Source organism: Fragaria vesca, linkage group LG6 (assembly GCF_000184155.1).
Source record: "Fragaria vesca subsp. vesca linkage group LG6, FraVesHawaii_1.0, whole genome shotgun sequence".
NCBI lineage: Eukaryota > Viridiplantae > Streptophyta > Magnoliopsida > Rosales > Rosaceae > Fragaria > Fragaria vesca.
Window position 1 is genome coordinate 31,972,909 of NC_020496.1, and position 26,201 is coordinate 31,999,109.

At 37.0% G+C, this 26,201-nt stretch overlaps 3 protein-coding genes across 3 annotated transcripts; 2 read left to right on the forward strand and 1 right to left on the reverse strand.

Moving 5' to 3' along the window:
- Positions 1–7,942: 7,942 nt before the first annotated feature.
- On the reverse strand, positions 7,943–9,786 carry LOC101315453 (myb-related protein 306-like). Its single transcript, XM_004304249.1, has 3 exons — positions 9,654–9,786; positions 9,273–9,402; positions 7,943–9,133 (listed from the first exon to the last, which is right to left on the reverse strand). Exons 1-3 carry the CDS (start codon positions 9,784–9,786, stop codon positions 8,314–8,316), a joined length of 1,083 nt encoding a protein of 360 aa, XP_004304297.1. The 3' UTR covers positions 7,943–8,313.
- Positions 9,787–19,960: 10,174 nt separating this feature from the next.
- Positions 19,961–23,874, forward strand: LOC101314873. Its single transcript, XM_004304247.1, has 5 exons — positions 19,961–20,443; positions 20,529–21,886; positions 22,682–23,098; positions 23,190–23,422; positions 23,535–23,874. The coding sequence occupies exons 1-5, from the start codon at positions 20,322–20,324 to the stop codon at positions 23,799–23,801; spliced, it is 2,397 nt and encodes a 798-aa protein (XP_004304295.1). The 5' UTR covers positions 19,961–20,321; the 3' UTR covers positions 23,802–23,874.
- Positions 23,875–24,310: 436 nt separating this feature from the next.
- LOC101299322 (uncharacterized protein At5g03900, chloroplastic-like) lies at positions 24,311–25,060 on the forward strand. The gene has a single exon (XM_004306098.1). It carries the CDS (start codon positions 24,311–24,313, stop codon positions 25,058–25,060), a length of 750 nt encoding a protein of 249 aa, XP_004306146.1.
- The last annotated feature ends 1,141 nt before the right edge of the window (positions 25,061–26,201 follow it).

The following is a 26,201-nucleotide window of genomic DNA, read 5'->3' on the forward strand; positions in this document are numbered from 1 at the left end:
ACTTGTGGTAAGAAAACCCTAATATCTGTGGTTATGAATTGATGGTCCAACAACCTTCACTACAACTCGATCACCAAAAGACAATACAAATCGAATTTGTGTGGTCAATAAGATGGCTGGGAACCCTAGTAGCTAAATATGATGATAAAAGTCGATAAAGCTTTTCGTTTCGACCATAACTGGGATTGGATTAATTAATATAGAATGACCAGCTAAGAAGAAAACTAGTTGATTCAGAGATGGTGTTAATTTGATCTTTCATCTGTGTGTACCTAGCTAATGGAAATGGTGAAGTGAGTTCTAGTTGTGGTAAGTGGCCCTTAAAAGTGATCGAAAATCTAAAAGGGGGGAGTGGTTTTGTGGGGTGCAATGAAAGATGGCAACCACAATTGTCTACCTTCATCAACTAAAAACTCGAAAAAGAAAGCTAAGCTTGCCAAACGTTAGCTGTACCGGAATCCCACCATTTCATCTTCTTTGTTTGCTTGCTTAGATTAGCCAAAGACACTTATATTGGTAAAATGGGGGTTGCTCGTGATATCTTGCAAGATATAACACAGTGTCCCTTGAATACCCATGAGGGCGGTATTTATTCTTTCCACTTATATGTCATGTGTACGGGTTCAGATTAACCCAAATTGTAGTAGTCGTGACTCGTGATTATGACTCGATTGCGATAATACTTGATTGTACGTACCTAATGGTGGTCGCACCTTTTAATTTAGAGATGAAAAGATTGGTGTCGAGTATTTTCTCACGTCAAATCTTAGATAGTATAGAATTAACGTAAACTGTAAAGTGTTGAGTACAGCTCAGAGAGCATCTTTTGTTGAAATTGAAATCTTATAACTATTCGAATCTTTTTAAATTTTTATATTTTTGTATAACGCGTGCCGCGACATGTGAAAAATACATCAATCGAATATCGGAAAAGATGTCACAAATTTGTTATGTTTTAAGATCGATGTAACCATGACCACTATATATATACCACTTGAGGGCTGCACACCTACAACATTTCTGAGGGAGATTGAGCATCACGTACTCGATCGAGGGTGTTGGAGCCCTAGTAAAGAGTGCGTTTGAGTATTTTTTGAGAAGTTTATATTTTTGAAGATCTAATTAGTACAACTAATTGTGTGATTCATGACTATATATAAGATGTAGTTTTTTTTTTTTTTCAGATTTATATATAGATCTCTCCTTTAATTTTAAGCTCAAGATATACAATATTGCATACACTGTGTACTTGTCATCCAATTGCCGCTATATATATGTCATTGCCCATTTAGTTGTAGATATACTTGTAGTGGTATGTGTGGTAATTGACATGATTAAGCACCAGTGTCATTGAAGATAAATAGGTTGTAAATGGTATTGTTTTTTTTTTCTCACTTATTTTCAATACATTTCTTCTTGATGTTAGCTAGTTGTAAAACATAATCAAATCCGTAATCTTCACAGTTTCTAGACTAACTATTCAGCATGTCATAATTAGTCACCAACATGTTAATGCTTTCACTGTCAGAAAATTAGTTCAACTTTGTTAATACTTAATACAGATATTGGATAAAGGGGTAGGGAAATAAAACTTGCATAATATCCAATCACATACAGACACACACTCTGGTCAATCGCCAGAAAACATATCATGATTTCAATCATATCTCATATTTCGATCGATTTGACTCTGCTCGATCACTTCATCTGCTTTTTATATACCAGTATGTGATTTCTGGCCAGAAATTTCTTTTATTTTGTGCCAACTTTTCACCTGACAAAATGAATATTCATGTGCTTCGAGCTATAATTTGCACATGAACAAGTGATATGAGAGTCGAAATATTGGTTCGTCAATAAGTGATACACATGTGATTAGGTAACATTTTGTGGTATATAACATCTAATCAATCTCAATGGAAGACTATATCCATTTAACTTTTTTCCATTCTTATACATTATTCGGTGCCTGAGTTTTTGATCCACAATTGCATGCACGAATGCACCTGCAGATAATGTGCTTTTCTACCAAAACCATTCATCTAAAAATCTCCATATCCACAATGTTCATGATTAGAACGTACGCCAAGGATCAGATCGATTGTCGTTGAATGAAGAAGTGTAACCCTCGAATTGAACCCTGGTTATGGTAATATGTTGTATGTGTAATTTGACGGCCTAATCTATTTTTACCCCGATATACAATAAGTCGGCGGTTCATTATCAATGGAAGTAAATTACATTTCGATAAAACTCGAAAACATATCAGGTCTAGGTGTGATTTTGATCAGATGATTATACATTTTAGTGGAATGAAATCCCAAAATTAAAGACATATTTAAGGAATTAATGATAGGCTTTTAATTAGAATGATTATGTTTTGAGAAGATGGAGAAAGAAAGGAGCATTTTGCCTCTCAACAACCCAACCCAATTTTGTGATCTCAGAAGCATAGTGATCGATTTGTTTTGTGCCTTTTAGGAATTTGGGGGATCAAAGTTGCTTTACTATTTCATCAAAAAAAAAAAGTTGTTTTACTAAGCTTAGTGTCACGAGCTTCCTTTTTCCTAAGCTTTTCGTGCGGCCTTAAAACTTCCCTTATGTTAAGTCAGCATTACTCACGCAAACATTTTGGCTAGAACACCCGAATGAAGGGAGAAGAACTTTAAAAGAGAGAACTTGTATTATGCTAAAAGAAATTTACAAAGCTTTACAAGTGAGCTTGAATGCTATCTAACTATTTATATCTCAAATGGGAGGGGTGCCTCCCTATTTATAGGCATCCTCCCTCAGTCCCCCTTGTCTAATTTTCTAGACAATTCTAGGATATTTACAAGTATAAAGAGTATAGAGACTTCTAGAGTTTTTTATACAACTCTAAGTGTTACCGAGCATTCTAGAAACTTCCGGAGTAGTCTTAAGCCTTGAGCCTCTCTAGGGTTTTAGAGTTTTCCGGAGTGTCCTAGAGCCTCTCTAAGATTCTAGAGAGTTCCGGAGTTGTTCGAATGCTTCTTGATCCTTCTCGGAAGCTTCCAAGACAATCCATAATATTCCGGATGCTTCCAGAATGCTCATGTGTTCACCAAATCCTTCCTTGAGTCATGCTTGCATAAAAAATGTTTAAGGAAATTCTTTGTTAATCGGCGGGGCATGACATTAGGCTTCTAATTAACCACGTACTTCCACTTAGTTTTATAATTTAAATTAACTAGTAATGCTAAACCATGACGGAGGCTATAGTTTGAGTCGTTTGACTACTGCGCACTGCTAATCATTCTGATCAATAATACAAAAGTGAAATGGAAATTAATGTTACACTCACATCCCGAAGTTAATTATTACAATCTAAAACGGGAAGTTTCATTACGACTCATCTAATCAAGTTGATCAACTGGAAATGGAAACTTGGGTTTGATGGATGCTACTTGACCTAGATCATCTTATCCTTGCAAATTAAGTTAATTGACGTAGTTCACAGGTGCTATAGTAGAAAGCCCGACTTGTCAATTGCCAAATTAAAGCAAAATTTTGTGTTTGTAGAATGAGCAAAAGATGACACCTCGTGATCATTCTTGGACCACAAGATCGATATGTACATAGAGAGTGAGTGTCCTTTATTTGATGTAAACAATGTGTTCTATCACTTCTTTGGTCACTTTAGTTAATTAGAATAAAAATTACTAGCTAGCTAAGAATACAAAAATAGAAAACCTATCTAGTGAGTAAAGGATCAAACTTTATTCCTTTTCTTTGTTCAAGCTAACTTTGTATCATGATGAAAAGTTTAACTGATATTTCTGATCTAAATCTTCTTTTCGGATTGGAAGTCTAAATTATTGAGAAATAGCAAAAGTGAATTTTTGTGATTTGGCGTATTTTTGTTGGGTTTAATTATCTATTATGTAGTTATTTTTTGTTAAAATGGTGATAGGTATACAAATCTTTTTTCGGCTTTGATACCTATATAAATTTTTAGCACCACGAGATCTCGACACATACTCGTTTGGCCCACACGTCCACCCATGCCGATGGAATAAGGACCGCTCACATACAAACCTCGCCACCGACATGACACCTCAATATCGGTCTACCGACCGATACTGTCCATGAGACGTCCTGACTCATGGAGACGCATGCCGCCCCTTTCTAACGACATACGCTGATACGAATTACCTAGGTGTTACTACTAATAGCGGAATTATTAATAGCATTAAGACACACAGGTAACGTAGGTCGAAGAAAATATATTCTTCTCTTATTATTGTGCAAAAGGGTACAATGTTTATTGTCTAATGCATTCTCTCACAATAACACTCTAGCTCTCTGATTCGCTCTCTTCTAAACAGATGTTGTTTCTGTTTCATTCTGGTGTCTAGAACTAAGCTAGGCACCTCTATTTATAGAGTCTAACTCTATAAATCCTTATCTAACTTGGAAACTACTCATTAACTAAGTTATACAACTATTCCTTTTCTAGCTAGAAAACTATGTACTTAACTAACTTGGAGAAGGAATCACTAATTCCTAAAAGCTAAAGGATACACCTGTATCATACGCTCGGTTCTTGGGTCCCTCAAGGTCCCCAAGAAAGACTCGCTTAATGCCCCTGGAAGGCCAGCACCGAGAGTGGTGGAGAGTCTGACACCATGTACCCCTATATAGAGCATATCGGGCAAATCCTCACTTAACTAGAGGAAACATAGAAAAACCGAGGATGACCAACTCCCATAACTAATTCATGCAACCTCATAAAAATATACCGTCAAGTGTATTGAACTCTTTTTGACGATTCAGACAATTTCCCTGTTCAGACTTTTCTTAAATTCAAAACCGAAATACCTCAAACCATAAGTTTCACTTAATTACGATATTACCACTTGACATCTAGTTAGCCCTCATGCATGCCATTGTCATGCCCCTCTAGGCCATCACCTTCCACGGAGTGTCACGATGGCACAACTTTTTGTGCGGGCTGTGACACCCTCCCCCACTTAACTTGTCGATGCCCTTCATCGACTTGGGACTGCACTCTTCTTTTCCATCATAGTTCCATCTCGCCCATTTACTCAACATTCTCAATACTAGCATAGGCCTACTCTCGGCCCTTTCCAGCTTTCCACAACATTAGGCCTTCTCTCGGCCCTACACATGAACTTGGCAGATGACACCTTGTCACAACCTTCTCGCGCCCACACATGCGAAATTTGACGTACTTATGCTTTGTTAATCGCAGTGTGGAATTAGTGTAAATTAGCATCAGCACCTAGATGAATGAAAACTCTACATAGCTCATGTATCATCCCAATTTGAATTAAGATGACTTCTAATACTATAAGTACTAATAGATTTGAACGTCTAAGATTAGTAATAGTGCACTATATATATATACAAAGTAATATATGGATCGAAGCGTTGAGGTCATATTATTAGTATCAATTTCTTCCTATGGTATCAGAGTGCATATACATTGTTCTTCGACCACAGCCCACAACTGTTACAGATTACAAATCCAGTCCAACCCTGAATTATACCATATGGTGATCCGTTTTCATTTTTTTGTAGCCAAATCCAATATCGTCGTCGTCCCTAGCTCCTTGATCACGGTATGTTTTTCTAAAGCTTTTTTAGTTTCCTTTTTTTTAATTTCTTGTTGTTCTTGACGGACAAACTTTCCAGCCCGTTTTGAGTTTTGACAATTTAATTTCTGGCAGGGTTGATTTATATTTTCCTTAACGTGATCATGAGGTGCAAATTATTCTTGAGCATGTGAATGTCACATTAAAATTTATGACACAGTCATGTGGTAGCATTTATAGAGACAGCAAAAAAATTTCCCAGTTGTGATCTGACTCTTATGTAGTGGCATATAGCTTGCTTATCTCTGCAACCTCTTAATTCCTAATCCCAGTCGGTCTTGTTTTTCAATCACCCTTTCTAGAAAGCAATGCAAATTCATTACTTCCCGGCATGTTTTTCCAAGGCGAATTACAATGCAGTGAATCGAGCCTGGAAACTAAGGTTGCATGCCACGAACTATTCAATTCTATCGCATAGTGAGTAGTACACTGCATGATTTGACAGCTCGTCTAAGAAACAGTGAAATTCGCAGCAATTTTAGCTCATCACTCGGGAGACTTTTGCTACGATCATTAATATTATGCTGGGTTTTTGGTTGGAGTTCGATATCTCTACCAGAATACTAAGAAAAATATCCATCATTTCTCAATGTTACTCGATATACATATACATATATATTAGTCGTCGTCATTAGAACTGCTCCTTTCACATGGAACAAGATATTTAATATTGCATAAATGGGGCTTAGGAAATGCCACATGAAACTGTTTCATAACAGCTAGCTGGGTTACTTTCGCCTATGCATATATGGCTGGAAGTACTTGCTAAACAATCGACCCAGAATCCACATGTAAACCCTTAAAAACTAACTTAGGCGTGGGGTCGAATTGAATGTGAGCATAGAAAACTATACTACTGGCCGGGTTAGAATGTTTGAGATATAAACGTCAATATGCAGCTAGCTAGAATTAGGCTTGCTGTGCTTTGTTGAAGTTTCAATGTTCTCATACGATGGACAAGACTATAATAGATCGATCAATTGGTGTCTTCGCAAGTCAAGATACAAGAGTAATAACTAGCTTCACATCACATCCATATCACTTATAATTAAGCTGTCATTGTAGTGTTGGCTGTGTTCATGACACTAAATTAATTTCATATCTAATCTGACGTTTTCAGCTTGACTTTCATCTCTCTAATTCTAATTTGGTTAGCTCTTTAGCTTGGAATTCATGCACACTAGCTAGCACATAGATCACGAGCATCGAAGATATACAAATAGTTTTTGAAATCTCAAACTAGCAAATAGGACTCAAAATACAAATACGACTCAAACTACACATTTGTTGTCATATTTGTAAATGTGTGTATGATACGATTATGTACTACACATTTCCGAACTTGGAAATTTTGTGCAGCTAGCGAATTTCGTATTAGTGTCCCAACTTCGAAACACAAGGATATGCATGAGCAATGGTATTAACACATTGATTGGGAGGCATATGTTTCTTTCCATATTAGCAATTTGATCGATCTAACATCCTATTTCCCATGCCCTCCCTTTCTTGTGGGGTTCTAAGCATTTGCCTTTACAGACTGGATTACTTGCTTGGACAAGTTTAAAGTGCTGCAACAACTTGTTAAGCACAAGTCATGAACATCAATCAAAACGCTTCACATGTTCTACTTCATTTTTCTTTGCCCGGCCATCAAACGCTTCACATGTTCGTTTCTAAGGTCAATCTGCAAGCTTTTTCTTCCCATTTAATCAGTTTGTTATTATTGTTACATAACTTGGAGAGCTGGAAAATTTCCCCAAAAGGTGCTGGATCTTAAATGGAACTTAATCCGACTGGCCTTTAAAGACTAGTTTTACAAGCAAAACCATATGTAAATGTGAAAGCTTTAAGAAAAAAATTCAGATGGTGTAGATTGATACTTAAACTCTCATGAATGCTTCTGCACCTACTTGAATTCACTTTGAGTTATGCAGGGCTGCATCCTGCATGGCCAGTTGACTTAGCAGTGTATTAACATTCAATCATGTTATGTGCGTAGTTGACTTGGTTTCCATTTGCTAATTGGAATCCCTCATTTCGTTTTCATCACGCCCAATAAGTGAAGCTCAACTTCGTCTTGCTTGGTTCGTGGATCAGAGACTTGCGAAAATAAGAAAAACCCCCCATCACAAGGAAATTCTACAATACTCTATGTATGTGATACACTCATTTCAGTTTCTTCGATGGAGAATTGAATCGTTTCCATCCCTAGAACCAAATACGGCTATCTCTGGTGGAACGATTGCTTTGAAACCTCAGTTAACTCGACAAATGTTGGATTAAGTTCTGGATAAAAGAGTGAAAGCATTGTCTATAATGATTCTAATACTTTTACAAGAACACAAGAACATAATAGTATCCTCGCCAATATGCAAGTGATCAAGAAAATTCAATTCATCAAAACAGCATATCCTGATAGATTTTACAGAACAAAATCTAGAGACCAAAATGAGAATTGAATTACTGATCACCGCTAAGACATAGACTTGACTTAATAACTTAGATTTTTACATTTCCCTGTGCTAGCAAAGAAGGTTTCTAAGAATTTCCCTCTGCTACTTAAGGCCCTGTGAAATTAATCAGTAGTTCTTCGACAGAGCTACAACCAAAAGTAAGCGAACTAAAGATGAAGACCATCCGATGTGCCCAAAATGAAACAAGCAAGCAGTATTACTCTTCAGAAGAAGCCGGCATTTTCACCATCTAAAGACATAAAATCACTAAAGTGTACTTCTTTCCCATGAATAACAGCAGCTTCATCAAAAAGCCACTTCTCCAGCAATGACAGTGGCAATTGATCTTGGTCGACATCTGGCTTGCTTTCGGCTTGGAATAGGCTGCCCTGATCAGGCGACATAGTCGGGGAAAGATCTGAATTTGAAGCTTCAAGTGAGCCCTCCAAACCGAACAGAGATTCAAGTGCATTAGACAATTCAACATTTCCATGGCCAGTAGTACTAGTAGTGGTAATAGTGTTTGCTGCAGATAGTGTGGCCTCCTCATTACTTGATGTAGAATCAAGAACACCAGCAGCTGCAGTGGTACTAGCCTTGGCTGACTTTGGCGGATTTTTCATCCAACCTTTGAGCAACCTTGAAATGTTCTCAGTGCTTGAAGCATAAGTAGTACTCAAAGTGTTTGATGGTGATTGGCCTGCAGGTACAATATTCATTAAGGGTTTCGAGTCAGTACTAGTACTAGTGCTAGTACTGCTCAAACTCATAGTGCTTGCAAATGCATCAGTCTTGTAATTCTCAGAAGGGGAAAGCGCTTCACGAAGCGCCTGTCGAGCCGTGTGGATATCAGTTTGAAGCCTTCTCTCCCACTGACCTCTTGCTATTGTTGCCTGCTGAGAACAATTACTAGTGAATCCCTCATCTCTTGAGTGACCACCAATTTGGGTAAGCTTGTTCAGCTTCTTCTTTAAGTGGGTGTTCCAGTAATTCTTGATGTCATTGTCAGTTCTCTGAGGGAGGTATGAAGCTATTGCAGCCCATCTGTATCACACAATTAAATAATTGAAGAGACTTAAATTAGATTTAGACAAATCAACCTACCCTTGCCTCCCAAATTAAATATGGATATAAATCACCATTACAAACTCAATTATCAAAAGGGGTATTTCAGTCTAATTACCTATTGCCCAAAAGAGCTTGAAGATGGATGATCATCTTCTCCTCATGGTCAGTGAAGTTCCCACGTTTGATCCCAGGCCTAAGGTAGTTAGTCCATCTAAGCCTGCAGCTCTTGCTACATCTAAGCAAACCTGAAATACAAAAATTTGTTAAGCAAAGACGTATGAGTTTGGATACCCAAATAGTAGATCACACCCAAGTAAGAATAAAAAACCCAGATGACATGGGACTTTAAGATTTGCCTAAAAGGAAAAGAACAGAAAGTCTTGAACTTCAATCACAAACATGTTCAATCAAATACAGTAAAAGAAGCCAAAACCAAAATGTTACTCATGAAAACATATCTGGAAAAAAGACTGAAAGAAGAGAAATCTGAGCTTACCAGTATTGGTAGGAACAGCCCTCCAATTTCCAGGTCCATGTTCTTGAATGTAAGAGACTAAAATGATATCCTCTTCAGGAGTCCAAGGTCCTTTCTTGACTCCTTCTTTGTCACAGCAAGGAGGTCTGCCCATTTCGCCTGGTTTTCTTCTTGCTCAAAACAAAGAGAAGAGAGAGGGGTCTCAATTCCTAGCTAGAAGAGAGACTGAGAGTGTTGAAAACTGAGACAATATTTCTTTCTTTTTCTTTTTCTTCCTTGGAAAGCGTTAGAGACAAGCGTCTTAAGGCTTGGGACTCCGGGTCTGAATAAATAGGAAAACAAAGGAAGAGAGAGAGAGACGCTGACCTAAAAACGAGAGAGAGAGAGAGAGAGAGAGAGAGAGAGAGAGAGGAGGGAAGGAGAGNGAGAGAGAGAGAGAGGGAAGGGGTAGGGAAGGAGTCAAAAGGTGACGGCATTCCAGCGAGGGCATTTACTCCAAGGGCAAGCAAAAGTCAGCAGCACAGCACAGCTAGCTGCACAGGCTTCCTCTTCTTCTCCCTCCTCGATCCCCTGCTTCTTCTTGTTCTTAATCTTGCCCTCTTCTCTCGCTCTCTCTCTCTCGCAGCTACCTCGCAAAAACGCGTGGCATTCAATGTGGCTGAGCTTAACTGGGCAAAACTGCAAAAGACTTACCCTTTGAGGTTTCGGTCTTTAATGTTTTAACCTAATAAGCCTCTGCATGTCATCACTGACTTCATTGTGCTCTCAGCTGACTCTATACTCCTCCTCCCCCTCCTCCTAGTAACTAGTAAAAAACAAACACTGCTATCCTATGCCCCCACTGGTAACTTTTCCCGAAGCCGCTCACTTTAACTCTCTGTCAAAACGCGTTGACTGGAAATAATATAATGAATTATTTGGAACCGGTCTAGGCTAGGGTTCAGAGAAATGAGGTATTGATCGAGGTCTGAGTTGATTTGACTTGCGGTTTTTTCCTTTCAAGTACATTCTTAATACAGTGTTCAATTTGGGCAACTCTGGTTAGAATTTGATACTTAATTTTGTAAAACCGGTAGTAAAATTGAAAATTCTTCGATGCACCGACTATGTGAACTAGTGACCTAACATGTAGAAATAGTTGTTTTCTTGTTTGAGGTGAGCATCTTCAAATTTTAAAGTTACATACGATACCGACAATCTAGCAAATAGATTGGCTAGTTCTATTGGGGGCAGTATGTAAAAAAAATTTATCTATTTAAGAGCATCTCCAACAGCTTCCCTATTTTCTTAAAATTCTCAATTTTGGAGAATATATAGCTATTTTTAGGTCCAACAGCTTTCCTAAAATGAGGATGAAGAAGAAAAAGAAGTCTTCATTCCCTAAATTTGCAACAAAACCTTATTTTCCCAAAATTAAATTCTTCATGTGCTCCAACGAATTTAAGACAACAATAAAATATTTTATTGGGTAGTTTATTGTTACAATGAAATATATAATGTTTTTTGTTATAATTAATAATGATATAGTATATTTTATTGTTGTATTAAATGCTAAAATCTCCAAAATAGAGAAACTACTGGATTTTAAGCATAATTTTTTTGGAGATTTTAGCTTTTGCTTCTCTATTTTAGAAAAATTTTGAGGAAGCTGTTGGAGATGTTCTTAAACGAAGTATATTTTATTGGGTAGTTTATTGTTACAATGAAATATATAATGCTCTTATACTGATTTTTACAATGTATCAAAAATGATTGATTTGTTTCCAAAATAAAAAATTTGTGAAATAAACGAAGTATAATATTACAGTTAATTAAATGAAATGTATGAAAGTAGAACACATAATAGAGTTTAGGGAAGGGGGCAACAAACATAATGAGCACATGGATATACATGTATAAATTTGAAAGACATAATCATGGATCTTTATATCATATGCTAATTAGTATTTATATATACATCTACCAAAGAATCATGTGCTATTGTTTTAATCCCGAGAAAAATCTCTGATACGGGGATGTTGGATTTGTCCCCTAGATTTTTGCTGATTCAATATATTTGTTTTTGACTTCGTCAAGGAATGATAAAATACGATCCACCGATGACTATTATTTTCCAATTTAAAAGTTGCTGAACTTAACTTTAGCTAGTCGAGGGATTAGTATATACTAAGAAGATAACCATGTTATACGTAGTTACATGTATACAACAGACATACAAACACACACACTACTCGATCTCATATATAAATCATGATCTTTAAATCTTTACTGTCTTAAAAATTTCTAAATCTAACTGAAATTTTACAAAAACCAATCAATCTACAAGGATCTAGAAACTAATTAAACAATCAGATTGAGTGTTGAAATGTAATAGAAAATGAACATTGCAAACAATTTCATACTCGAAAATACATACACATTGTTTATTTCTGATGAGCTAATATCGCTTGATCCATGTTTATTATTAAAAAAATATACGTACAGAAAACATTGAAGAGGTTCGTTTTCTCGTGCATCATGCATGTCGTTGTGGTGCAATGCATGGATGGAGATGGCGATAGTGATGAGAAAGTCAACCACACTCGTCACCATCATGGAAACACTTGGCAGCTCCTACACGTACTATGCTTATCGTGTTACATCCTTATCCCTTGGATCGACTATTGACGTACTGATTAGTCCTAAACAAGTTAAGCGAGCTATAGCTAGAGCCATTATACACGTACATTTCATGGCAGCTATATATTATTGTCTCTTCTTATAGATTGTCTCTTCTTATAGATGAGTTCCCCTTATAGATGTACTTATCTATCCTTGATTATTATTCCAACCTTAAAGAGGACGTGGAATAAGTCAGATTACTAATTGAATTGCTACATTTTTCTTCGGTGAACTAATCAACCTTAAATTTTAAAAATAGAAGCCTCAACCGACTTTGAATAGGAAAAGGGATATCACGAATCCAGGTCGAGTCGATCCATATTGATTGATATATTGATATATTTCAAAAGCGGATTCTACGGACCAAGATGCACTTGCAGTATTAATGTGTAAGTCCTTAAATCACCATATACAAATATCCAATGTAGACTAGAGACCCTTAATTCTTTCGTTTCCTTTTCATTTTTGATCCGATCAAATTAAGCGTCTATAATAAAAGTACCTCTTTTTATTCGACCTATCCTCATGTCCTCACATCCTGTGTTGGAAACATTTAAGACTATTTTTTTGGGTTTCAATTTTATTAACGGTATTAAAATACATGCATAATAATGTGACATGGATGACCAGATTAAAATATTATATATTAGTTATTCGGTTCAAAATTAAATTGCATGCGTGATTGCCGTCTTTTAACTTAGAGAGATTCTAGAAAGAAAACAACAGTATTGAAAGTTAAGTATAAGGGGTGCCGGTCTTCGGTGATTCAAGGGTTTGGACCATCATCTATTTGTAAGACATCAAAACAAACGAAAGTGATAGTATACTCCGAGAGTATTACTGATGATATTAATCTTTTTCAGGGTTGGCACTATTTCAAACCGGCTAATCAATAGTCCTATTGGTTCCCATACCTTGAATTCAATACCGATTTTCTACCAAAGACGGTGGCACATTAAGCTTGTCGGCTTATGAAGAAATGTATAAGCATGCAAATTATCTGTTTCCAATTTATGCTTCTTCTGAATCAAGAAATGTCACCACTCCCACTCAATTTTTCCATCTATTACAATGAACATGTAATAAGTAATTTTAGATGTTAATTCACTGGTTTTATCCTTGCCAGGTAATAGAGTTAAAGAGTAGGATTGATCTAAAAAAATTTGGGTAATGACGGTGTTGCTTTGCTAGCAAGTTATCAGATTTTTGTACATATAAACTGTGAAATTCTGTGAAACTTGCTTTATTCACCAACCTGTTTTTACTGAAGAGCATAGCTTATGAGTTATGAACATTGTTCCACTTATTGAAATCTGTTTATATTTCATACTACGCTCATCATTCTAATCTAGTTCGGACCTGGGCGGCTGCTGGGTTCTAGCTAGGCGCAGATGCAAGAATGGCAGATCAATCTACCTCGATCTCCATTGTTTGTGAATGTTTATTTGGTGTAACTAAGATCCACTGTTGTCACTCTATATATCATTCTGCAGAGTACTGTAGATTTCCATGTGCACTTTAATACACAGATGAATCATCAATTCCTTCTTCTTCCCATTTTTCTGATCAAACACGCTATGTGCTATTTCTGTGTGATTCTGCGGGTGGTAGATTAAATTAGTATATCATATGGTTTTCACATATTGTATTATTTAAGGAGATTATATCAATCAGTACAGATATTCTACTGCAATGCATGTTTTTTTTTAAGCCAGCAGCAGCCTTTTGCACAATTCACAATATATCTGATCAGATTGTATGACAGTATACAAGAGAGTATACTATCCCACATTTCATAATTCATACCTGACTAATATTTTATTTATCTACCTAAATAATTGATGCGTATTCAGTTGATGATCGACGACGGATCAACATATACTTGTAAAGTTGTGAGCTAATCATAATTAGTAAATTTTGCAGGCTAACTTCTTTCTTCTTTTATGTGTAACTTGTAATCATATAATAATACTTTCATTTCTTTCATTTCAAGCGAGTCGACGACCGACCGACCTTATTTTGTTTTTGAATTTCTATTTTCATTCCCAAGTCCAAAACCCATATCTAGGAGTGTTGCCGTGTTGGTCTTTTGTATTGCGTGGACCGGGTAGAGTGTGAAGTATAAATGTCCATACTGATCATAAGTAGAGAAGAGACCATGTACGTGGATTCCTTCATGTACGTATGAGCCAACCATGTCAGTATGATTGTACCAAAATATGAAAACCAGTTGTAACCTCACACGTATACGGGAACCAATAAATTGAAGGGTAGAGGTGGGTTAGGGTTTGTGAAGCTGGGGATGGACTTTGAACGAATTAGAACCAGTACATTGAACTTGATAGTTGATATTATGTGTTCTAGGTCATCTATCATTTGGTGTATCAGAGCGGATTGATGATTGAACCGAGTGAACTCGATCGATCTTCAATCAAAGAAACAATTTAAGAGCTATAGCTTTATAGGTATGGGAGCACTGTAATCTAATCTTGTGGTGGGTTCGAGAAAGAAGATTGATGGAAGAAGAAGAAGACGAGGAAGAAGATGAAGTGTTTTGACTGTGTTTCCTTTTTCGGTTGTTTCCAGGCAGCAGCCCGTTTTGTGATCGAGCCCAATATGAAAGCAATCAAAACAAAAAAACAGAGAATATATGATATGGGTCATCTTGGTATGCGGGAAAACTAGTTCACTTTGGGCTGAATAAGTTCAATCCATATTAGTCTATTTTCTTTCTTCTTTCGTCCAATTAATAATATGAAAGAGAAAAAAAAATAGATAGTATGAGGGGTTCTCTAACCTACCCTCTATCATAGTCAGAGAATTGTTTTCTGGTCGAAGAAGGAAATTCATCATCTGAAGCCTTGAGGATAATTAAAGTTTACAATTTCAAACAGTAAGCCTTGAAGTTTCACTCTCTACAAAGAAGTGGATGAGTGGTAAAGATTAGCTGGCTAGAGCATCAAGCCCAAAATTAGTCTATGTACAAACATATTTAAAAGTTACAAAACCAAAGTCCCTTGAGATTCTAGGAACATCTTCAATTGAACTTAGAATTCTCCAAGAGGACTTACCAAGCCATTAACTACATCAATCACCAATTTTGAATCGCCTTCAGCTTCAATCAAGGTCTTTCTTTCTAATTGTAGCAGGAACAAGACTCTATCCTTTAACCTACAATCTCCCTTCAATGCTATCTACAAGGGCTATCATTTTATTGATGTAGGCTTACATGCATTGTGAATTTGTGATTAAAGTCTTATATAAGACTTATTGACCTTCTTCTCACGACGACGTATGAGATTGATAAGCCCACCAACAAATAAGCCATTGGTACTTGAGCAATTAAGAGGGTGGAGGTTGAAAACGACATGGGCCTAAATCCAAACTTGCCGAAGAAAACCTGACTCCATTACGGGAACAACTATGCCCAAGTCCAGTCCCCGAAATTTCAAATTTGAACCCATTTTTTCTCCATGTATAAAGGAAGAAAGAACAAAATCAACTGACCCTTCACTCGATTGGAAGCGAGTGAGAGAGGAATATTATGAGTGAAATCAAGAGGTTAATTTGAGACTCTGAATCGAGGTATTAGGCTTACCAGTCACGACTAGGACTACAAGACTAACGATCCCAATAGCGTAGTGATATTGATAGATTAAAAATTTAGAGGCTGATAATGAATGATAGATTAGTGATCGATCTAGAAGGAAGAGCATTATTATTTTGACTTGGTTTGGGGTGGCTTCTACCTTCTTGGTTTTGTTTTTCTTCTCTCTTCTAGAAATTGAAGGTTAAGTATTGGCCGGGCAGTACTGTCGGGGTCCTTTTCTCTCTTAGCTTCTAGCCTAATATTCTCCTGCGTCTCCAACTCTCCATGTCAAGCTGACATTGAAGTATTCGAATACATAAAAGGAATTTAATTTCTGCCATGCGAAGGTAAGAAAATACGGCCCCTTAAGAAACCTAGCTCCAATGATATTGATATATTCTAGCTTTCATTCCTTGACGCCTTTTCTGATGAAGTTAATGGAGGCTGTAATACATGAGGCATGAGTGTGACACCTTAGCTAGCTATATATGCCGCGCGCATAGCCCACACGTTATTTGAAATTTGAGTGTGAGTGCGGCTATACACATTTTGCAATATCTTCCTGCATGTTTCATATTTGATACGGTTTTCCAATCAATTAACTTGTAACCCAAGTCTGCTCCATTTTGGGTTTTGCTTTTGATTTCTTGAGGAGTTGCAGAATATTGTACTACTTTTTGGTACACCAACAAGGTGCGGATTAGGGTTTCTCATATATCCTTCTCGTAAATATGCATTTTGTAATGCTTTGTTGGTCTAAGTAACGCATAGATTCTTTATCGCGACAACTCCAGCAAACGCGATGCCTTCTTATATTCTTACTTTCTCCATCGTAATGTTTTGCCCTATGGTCAAGTCTCAAGTAAATTTTTTCTAAACTTCTTTATCCCGTGTAACCATTATCTTAACTAATTATGAAACTTGCCGATATACAAATGTATTTGAGGCTCATAATTAACGGAAGTTCTTCCATGCACCAAGGTTGAAATGAACCAAGAGTAATAACGCGATCTCGGTCGTACATTTAATCCAGCTTTTGAAAGGCATTAACATTGATATTAACTCTGTTAAGATGATTGGGAAAAAAAACAAAAGTTAACATAGTAAAAACACATTCAGGTCAAAATGCAATTTTACCCAGGGTAGATATGAAAAGGTTTCTCTTTGAGAAACAAACTAACCTCCACCAACCAGTTCGCCACCGTCGCCACCAAACTTGCTATCAAACAAAGGCCTTAACCATAACTTTATCAGACCCGTTTAGATTGAATGCACATAGGGCACACTAGAAGATTCGAACCTCTACAACCCAGATCGACTACTCGAAACCACTCAATTGTATCTTATCTTTCGGGCATATCTTGTAGGCGGACAACTGCCGTTCTCTTTGCCTTGTTCTCTTCTCCAACCATCGATGCAGGAGAGGGAATCGACGTCGGAAGCTTCTTCATCATTGAATATTGTCTACGTGCTTGATGTTCTTGACCTTCTAGTGGTCGCCATTGGAATCTTTGAGGGCCTCGATGACGAGGGCGACGGCAGAGGGACAAGGGAGACGCTGACCGAGTTTCTGATTGTGGAACTGGCGTGGTCGACGTAGACCTCGACGACTTCGGAGGGTCGAACTTGGGAGGTATTGCTGGAGAGGCGGGGGAGATTGGGGTTTGCAGGTGGCGGGAGATGGAAAGAGTCAAAGAGGCAGATTGAGTTAATTTTGTTTGAGAGTTTTTAACTTTTTTTTGGTCTAACCGACGTCGTTTGCTTGATCTATTTGGTTCATGTGCATGATGCACTGAATCCGCTCCGCATAATTAACTAGGATATAAGGTGATTAACTTGAGAATTGTGTAAACGACGATTTTCTTTCATTGCCAAATAGAATTACTCAAGAATCCAAGCAAATTAATATACATTTGACATTATTTTTAGGTATAAATGCAAGTTATTAGGACTTTAGGAGCATCTTTATCTTCCAGAACACGTACAAAGTCTGAGATTTGAATTCTTTTCTCATCGTCCATTATATGGAGCTAGCCACGTGGATGACATGCAAATAATTAACAAGAATTAAGATCGATGATGTCCTCCTCCCCTGGCTCCCCAGTCCAAAATAGAACCCTGTCCTAGCTAGACTACGCGCGTATTCATATACATTTTGGATTTTTCATTTTGTCAAACATACTAACTTATATACGAAATTAAGCATCTAATTCGTACGTTTTAGCTAAAGAACATACAGATGATTATAAACCATTGATTTTTTACATGCATCATTTAGATACAGACATACAGTCAAATATATATATATATATATATATATATATATATATGGTGGTACATTGTACATGTACAGCTCTTTTTGTATTTATTGAAAATAAGTTTTTAAGTGTTTTCCGTAAGTAATTTAGTCTGTCTGTTAATGTAATCATATACTTTTGTTTGTTACTGATACTATATCTGGGACCAAATTCTATTTCTGCATAAAATAAGAACGATATAATTCTTAATTGGGTGTCTAAATCTAACTAATTACTTGATTAATTAAACGTCACTGAGAAAAGATTTGTGATAACCACCTAAAAGCATCTCCATCAGCTTCCCCAAAATTTCTCTAAAATGGGGAAGCAAAAGCTAAAATCTCCAAAAAAAATTATGATCAAAATCCAGCAGCTTCTCCATTTTTGGAGATTTCAGCATTTAATACAACAATAAAATATAATATATTATCATTAATTATAACAAAAAAACATTATATATTTCATTGTAACAATAAACTACCCAATAAAATATTTTATTATTGTCTTAAATTCATTGGAGCACGTGAAAAATTTAATTTTGGGGAAAGAAGGCTTTGCTGCAAATTTGGGGAATGAAAGCTTCTTTTTCTTCTTCATCCATATTTTGGGGAATAGGATGAGGAAGCTATTGGACCTAAAAATAGCTATATATTCCCAAAAATTGAGAATTTAAAAAAAATGAGAAATCTGTTAGAGATGCTCTAATAAGGCCAAAGCATCGCAAGTTTTGAGCAATGAGCATGCATGGTTTTGGCTTTCTCTTATTGTTTTTGGTCTGTTTTGGTTTGATGTGAATGGACTACCAACACAACAAGATTAATAAGGTGACGATCGAGCAAGCTTAGCTAGCAATTGAGGTACAAAGAGCTCATCAGTCAAGTCGGCTTGGAACTTTAACTTGATTACGTCAACACGGGTTTGATGACTTTGATCTTTCTCGAAGAAGTGTCCAAAGTGTTTAGTTTTTCTTTCTATTTTGATATCAATGATTCAATTCCTCTTCTTCTTCACGAATATGAATGTGAGAAGAGAAAGAACTATTATTTATTAGTTTTAATGTATGTTTCTTAGTTTCAATCGTGATAGATAGAAACTAAAAATGACAATTTATCGGAAAAGTGTACATGAATCATATTTATGAAAGAAAAAGTGTTTAATTTCTTTCTATTTTGATAATTATGACAAAGAAAAAAAGAAATATGATTCATTACACTAATTTTCTTAGTTTCGGTAATAACTTAATATAATAGATAGAAGTTTGAAAATGACAAATGTTTTTTGAGAATGACAATTCACTAAAGAAGTATATATGAATTCTAATTTTTTTTTTTTTTTTTTGAAAAGATATGAATTCAATTCTTTTTGAGGAAGAAACCACGGTAAACTTCGATCCACACGATAAAACAACCAAACCCCAAGGTAATTAATACGACGAATGCCTACTGCAAATAGGGTTGTTGCAAGTTCATATATAGTTGCTCTAGAGGGTCTAGGGTTTAATTTCAAAGCAAGAAAACATTTGTGTTTTTTAATATTCTGGTCTGGTAAATACACAACACGGTTGTCAAAATTAACTCGGTCATCATCAACATCAAGTTTCTTCCATGACTCTTGAGCTCGAGGTCAAGGGGCAAGACCGACCAGAATAGAAAACCCATTAAAGGCGTAAGCTTTCAATTTCACCCAATTCTCTCTAGGCTAGTAGTGCCACAAAGAAACAGAAGCCAAAATCAGACCCCTCAACCAAAATGTAATCCTCCCTCCATTGTCAAATCCTCAATCACTCGCATACGCTCCATAACGGTCCTCAGAGTTCCACGCCTTAAGCAACCCATAAGATTAGTTCAATTCCCACCCAAGTCGCTCCCACGTTCTTTTCTTCCCTAATTTCTCTGCCTCTATTTCCCGGATTAGGTTGGATTTCAACCTCTTTCGATCGCATTCCATGCAATCCTTTTGGGATTTTAGCTTCATTTAGTATTTCCTACTGGTGGTAAGTCCATCTCTTGGATGAAATTTTCAACGTGGGAATCACAGTGTGCATGAACTTGCTCTGTTTTTTTTGCTTCAAACTGAAACAAAGTGATTAATGGATTTCAGACAAGTCTGCGCTAGATTAATACCCACTCTGGTTTGGTGAACATGGGCGGTTCTTCTGATTTTGTTTTCAGAAGAAATATGTCTCCTTTTTCTGGGTCTTTCTCGGTTTTTGTCTCCTCCCTTTTGCATACTCTGTTCCGATTTTTCAGTTCAATCTTTGTCAGGTTTGTAAATTCCGGTTTTGAAGTTTCCTGATTACTAAACTTGACACTGAATAATGTTTTTGTTTGGTTTTCGTTTGTCTTTCAGGTTCGATAAAGAACAGAGTTCTCTGGTGAACGAGACTTGCTCGTTTATGGAGCCAGCAGCTATGCCCCAAAAAGCTGAGTCTGACGTTTCGAGAAGCGATGATGATTCAGAATACTATGATGCTGAAGAAGAAAAAGAGACTCCAGAGCCAAGTTTTGTTTTCAAATTTGAGTATCAGACTAAAGCTGTATTAGAAGCAATGGAGAAAGTGAATGCTTATGGTCATTCTTCTGTTGTCGAGAAAGAGAATGAGTTCCTGCCTGAGAAATTTAGCAGCAGAAGGTATGAGTTTCAAGCCGAGAAGCATGTTAGTTTCTATGAGGAAGAAGCGAAAGTTGCAAGCTTTGTTGTCAGAGAAGCATCTGCTGATGACTCAAATTGTGGTTCCATGGTGATTGAAAATGAGGGTGTTAAGGAATTGGTTACAGAAGAATGTGTTCAAAAAGAAGAAGCAAAAGTTGCAAGCTTTGTTCTCAAAGAAGAATCTGCTGAAAACTCAAATTTTGGTTCCATTGTGACTGAAGATGATGTTGTTGAGCAATTGGTTGCAGAAGAATGTGTTCGTAAAGAAATTCATATTCCTCAGGATTCAGAGAAGAAACAAGTTGGGGAAGATTCTCATACAGATAAAGATGAGCAATTGAAGTCTCAAGAACATGATGAGAAAAATGTTGCTTCTCATGAAGATAAGTTTTTGCAAGAAAAGGAATATGTTGTAGTAGAATCTGCTTCTGATTCTGATTCTGATTCGAGTTCGCTTTGTTCTAGCCCTGAGGTTTCATTCATGGGTCAATTTAGTGATGATGGGTTCTTGTTAGAAACAGAGTTTGGGGAAAGGGTTGAATTTGGTGCTTTGGAAGACATTGATTTGCAGAATATAGATGTTGGATATGAGCCTGATGAATTTGATGAAGAAGACGAAGATGTAATGGAACAACTTGAAGAGCTAGAACAGTCAACTAGGAATGATGAACAACATAACCCAAAAGAGTCCACACCTGAAGGCTTTACTGCCAAAGATGAAAAACCAAACGAGGGTTTAGAAAATTCTGAAAAGGTCAGTGGTCAAGATTTGGCAGCTAATGATTCTGGGGATCCAAACACATTGGAAACATTGTGGGAACATCAAGAATTGATAGAACAGTTGAAAATGGAGCTCAAGAAAGTCAGAGGTTCTGGTCTGCCTACTATCCTTGAAGAATCCGAGTCTCCAAATATGGAGGATTTGAAGCCATGGAAGATTGATGAAAAATACCACCATGGAGACAGAATGAGTGTGCTTCACAAGTTCTACAAGAGCTACAGAGAACGAATGCGAAAATTCGACATATTGAGCTATCAGAAGTTATATGCAATAGGTCAGTTATCACTTCTTAAGTTCTTATCAGTCTTCTTAATTTCCTTCAACTGCCTGTCATTTCTTTAAGGTTAATTCGAAAACTCAAAACACTGCCCTTGTGCTTTCTTCCCCAGTTTTTTGATTTCAGGTTTGTTGCAAGAACCCAAAATAGTTCATGTTCTAGCTGTTCTAATCCATTCATTTCATTAACATGATTAACTCAACCTACCTTAGGTGCTTTTATCAAGTTATGACCCACCAAATCTGTTTGGTTGATCACAGAATAAGCATGAGCCTGGTTAGGTCCCAAGCATTAAGAGTGAGTATTACATGTAAACTTTTAAAGTACCTATACATGAACTAATTAGGACATACCTTTCATGGTTCTCAATTGTCAGCACTTAGGAAAAAAACAAAAACAAAGGCTCCTTTGCATGTGTCACTGTTAAATTATTGTGAAAAGTACCACTTACATTTGAGTGGGATATGCACACAGTACCTAGAGCCTCACCATTATCCTTAGTATATGGTAGTCTCTTAAAAGTTAAAGCTTTATATCCATTAGTAGTGCTCATAATGTTTAAAACTGTTTCAGCACGCTGATCTTAGCTCCACCAAATCATGGAATTGCTGTAGTGCTCCACCAGTTTTCTGAGCTTAGCATGTTGTTGGTTTCTATTATAAAGACAAATTGCAGAAATTCATTTGCATGAAAAGTTACTGTCTAATCACTCAACTGAAGTTACTGTGACCTGATCATATACTTCTGGTCTGCATTTGTGGTCTTATTTATCTTTTTGATTCTCATGTATAGGATTTTTGCAGTCCAAGGACACATTAGAAACCTTTTCAAGCTGCAAATCCTCAACTCCAGCAATCAAATCATTTCTTTTGCAGAACTTTGGGCTATGCAAACCGAAGAAAAATTCTGATTCTGACCCAATGGTTAAGTTCATTAGAGAATTGCACAGTGAATTGGAAGTGGTTTATATTGGACAGTTGTGCCTTTCTTGGGAATTCCTTCAATGGCAATACGAGAAGGCATTGGAGATTTGGGAATACGATGAATATGGATTACGTTCGTATAATGAAGTTGCCGAGGAATTCCAACAGTTTCAAGTGCTCATGCAACGATTTGTGGAGAATGAACGCTTTCAAGGGCCAAGGGTAGAACATTATGTCAAAAATCGATGTGTTATGCGGAATCTTATGCAAATTCCAGTGATTAGGGGTGAGAAATCTAAATTCAATTGTGTGTTTCTTTAGGGATATTACTGACTGACTTGGACATACTAACACAACCTCTGTATGTTGCAATGCAGAGGACAGTATGAAGATAAAAAAGAAAGCAAAGAGAGGGAAAGACATTGATGATGCAATTGGAAGTGATCTTCTAGTAGAGATATTGCAGGAATCAATAAGGACCATGTGGCGATTCATACGAGCTGATAAATCTGCTAATACAGCGGATGCTTGTCGAAAAAGATCGAAGTTGGAACTTGAAGACTCCTTGGATCCAAAGCTATTAGCCGAAGTTCAAGCAGATCTTCAAAAGGTTAGTTATACTACCATTACTCTGACGTGTTATGTTGTCAAATTGTATTACTAGTTTGATCACTGTTAACTTCTTTAACCATGAAAATAACTTGCTTTATTTTGAAATGCAGAAAGAGAGGAAGCTCAAAGAACTGTTGAGGAGTGAGAACTGCATACTAAAGAGATTCAAAAAGCAACACGAAGAAGAAGAGGAAGAAGAGAGCCCAGAACACCTCTACTTCTTTTGTCAAGTTGACATCAGATTAGTGTCGAGGGTTTTAAACATGTCAAGCATAACATCTGATCAATTAGTCTGGTGCCACAATAAGCTAAGCAGGATACATGTTGTGAACCGGAAAATCCGTGTAGATCCTTCTTTCTTACTATTTCCATGTTAGTAAAATGAGTTTTTTGTCCTCGCAGAAAGTCACTTTAGCATTTTGCAAAGCACATAATCATCATCCTATATTGAGTCCCCTGGCATCATTAAGGATCATAAAAAAGAAGACTATAGGATCAAGTAATCATAAGCTATATCCCTACAAACGAAATAACTTCCAAAAATTGGTAATGGTGTACTCTGAACTTGCTCTCACCACTGTCACCAGTAGTCTATTCTTGTGCTCCGTTTTCTCCATTAGTCCTATTCGAAGCTGCATGAACTCCTTGTCTCACTTTCAAAGAGTTGTGCACTTGTGACTTGTCAATGTTTCTTGGCTACTTTACTTGCAGAATAAGTAATTAGATAATATTTAGTAATTATATATGTATTGTATAAGGAACTTGAATAACAACACCATCAGGATTAGAAGTTTTCATGATGCCTATAAAAGGTGTTATACATACAGAGTTTTCTACCCCCAAATTCAAGATACATCAACGTTATCTCAGAGAAGAAGCACGATCGATGGCGAATTCACAAGACAGAGATGTAGAGAATAGTATTCCTAGAGATGGTGCAGGCAAAGGTCAGAACCATGTGGAGAATTTGGCAAGGGGATACGGATTGAAAGATCCAAATAGCGAGATCGAAGAAGAGAGATGGAAGCTGATCAAAGATCGCATAATCTCCAAGGGTGGTGTAGTTGTAGCCGAACATCTTGCTCCGTTTCTTGATCCTCTACCAAAAAGGGTGTTGCATGAGGAAGCATACATGTTTCCTGTTCTTATCAAATTCCAAGGCCGTCCTGTGATGGATGATCAATCTGGTCATGTTCTCTACCACTTTGAATCCCTGAATGGGGCTAGTGGTGAAGGAAGAGCTTTCTTTACTTGGTCGAATGGAGGAAGAGTTCCTGATGGTAAGTTTTTGGAGGAGAAGAAGTGGGACTGGTGGAATTTGCAAGATTTTTGCTTGACATTGGTGCAAACTGTAGTTCTTGGACTATTTGCGAGATGGGTATATAATGCTCTTCACAGTGAGTCACCTTCTGGTTTTGTCAAGTATTTTATCGCCGATGTTCCAGTAATTCCGATTCTTCACTTTGTCTTGACTTTTTGGGTGGTAGTGGGAATTTTCCAGTTACTGTTTTGCGTCTTTTATCCGATCATGAAAAATGTTGGTGTCAATAAAAGAAACGGAGCAAGACAGCAGGCTGCTCTAAAGCTTCAATCCCCGAATGAACAACTACGAACAAAGCTGCAACACCACGCTTAGTGTGGATGGAGTTCTGAAAACCAGTATTGCTATCTTGGATCATCATCTTTTTTAGGAATTAGTCGATAGTTAAAGTTCACAACTTCACATATAGGTTTTTGCCATCATTGCAATGAGAGTACATTATTCAACTTGGTTAACGTTTCTTAATGTAAAGCAATTGCATGTATGGTTCTTTCTTGTTATTCAATCATACCAAAGCTTTTATGGTTCGTCACTTCAATGATGAATGATCGCATAACCTGATGGAACAAAAATCTCTGCTCTATCTCTAATGTGTATGTTTCTTCTTTGTATTATGTAGTGGGCTTAGCTCAATTATAGTAGAAACCGTAAGAGTTTATTCGACCCATGTAAGTAGGTAGTTATCATAGGAAGTTATTCTCTTGGGCCAATTACATATAAGTCCACTTTGAGACATTTTTTCCCACGTAAGTCCACCCCAACATTTTTACTCACATAAGTCCACCCAAGCCTAAATAAGGTTTTGGTTTAGGTATTTAAGTTCAACATAATTACAGACTGCCATCCAACCAAAAAATTAGATTTTCTCTTTTATATTTACAAAAATGCCACTAATGTAAAAAGTCAACAACCACTCCTCCCCGGAAAAGTCTCCGGCAGACCTCCGGCGAGGTCTACGACGGACTACGGCCGACCTCCGGCATTGTCTCCGACGGACTCCGGCTGACCTCCGGCAATGTCTCCGGCAGAATTCAGATGAGGTTTTCGACGGTTACGAAAGCTACTACCGCCACCAATAAAATCTACTATCCCTAGCTACAAAAGCTACTACCACTGACTACAAAAACTACTACCGCCAGCAAGAAAAACTACTATCCCTAGCTACAAAAGCTATTATCCCTAGCTAGAAAAACTACTACCACCGACTACAAAAGCTACTACCACCGACTAAAAAAGCTACTACCGCTGACTACAAAAAGCTACTACCGCCAGTAAGAAAAGCTACTACCGTCAGTAAGAAAAGCTACTACCGCCAGCAACAAAAGCTACTATCTCTAGCTAGAAAAGCTACTATCACCGACTAGAAAAGCTACTATCGCCAGTAAGAAAAACTACTATCACCAGCAACAAAAGCTACTATCTCTAGCCAGAAAAGCTACTACCACCGACTAGAAAA

What these genes read in the sequence shown, in the direction of transcription:
- LOC101315453 (XM_004304249.1), bottom strand. Translation starts at nt 9,786, where the DNA reads ATGGGCAGACCTCCTTGCTGTGACAAAGAAGGAGTCAAGAAAGGACCT. An exon ending in GGCTGTTCCTACCAATACTG is followed by an intron (nt 9,403 to 9,653) that starts GTAAGCTCAGAT and finishes TTTGTATTTCAG; the next exon opens with GTTTGCTTAGATGTAGCAAG. An exon ending in CAAGCTCTTTTGGGCAATAG is followed by an intron (nt 9,134 to 9,272) that starts GTAATTAGACTG and finishes TGTGTGATACAG; the next exon opens with ATGGGCTGCAATAGCTTCAT.
- LOC101299322 (XM_004306098.1), top strand. Translation starts at nt 24,311, where the DNA reads ATGGCGAATTCACAAGACAGAGATGTAGAGAATAGTATTCCTAGAGAT.
- LOC101314873 (XM_004304247.1), top strand. Translation starts at nt 20,322, where the DNA reads ATGGGCGGTTCTTCTGATTTTGTTTTCAGAAGAAATATGTCTCCTTTT. An exon ending in TCAGAAGTTATATGCAATAG is followed by an intron (nt 21,887 to 22,681) that starts GTCAGTTATCAC and finishes TCTCATGTATAG; the next exon opens with GATTTTTGCAGTCCAAGGAC. An exon ending in TTCAAGCAGATCTTCAAAAG is followed by an intron (nt 23,423 to 23,534) that starts GTTAGTTATACT and finishes TTTGAAATGCAG; the next exon opens with AAAGAGAGGAAGCTCAAAGA.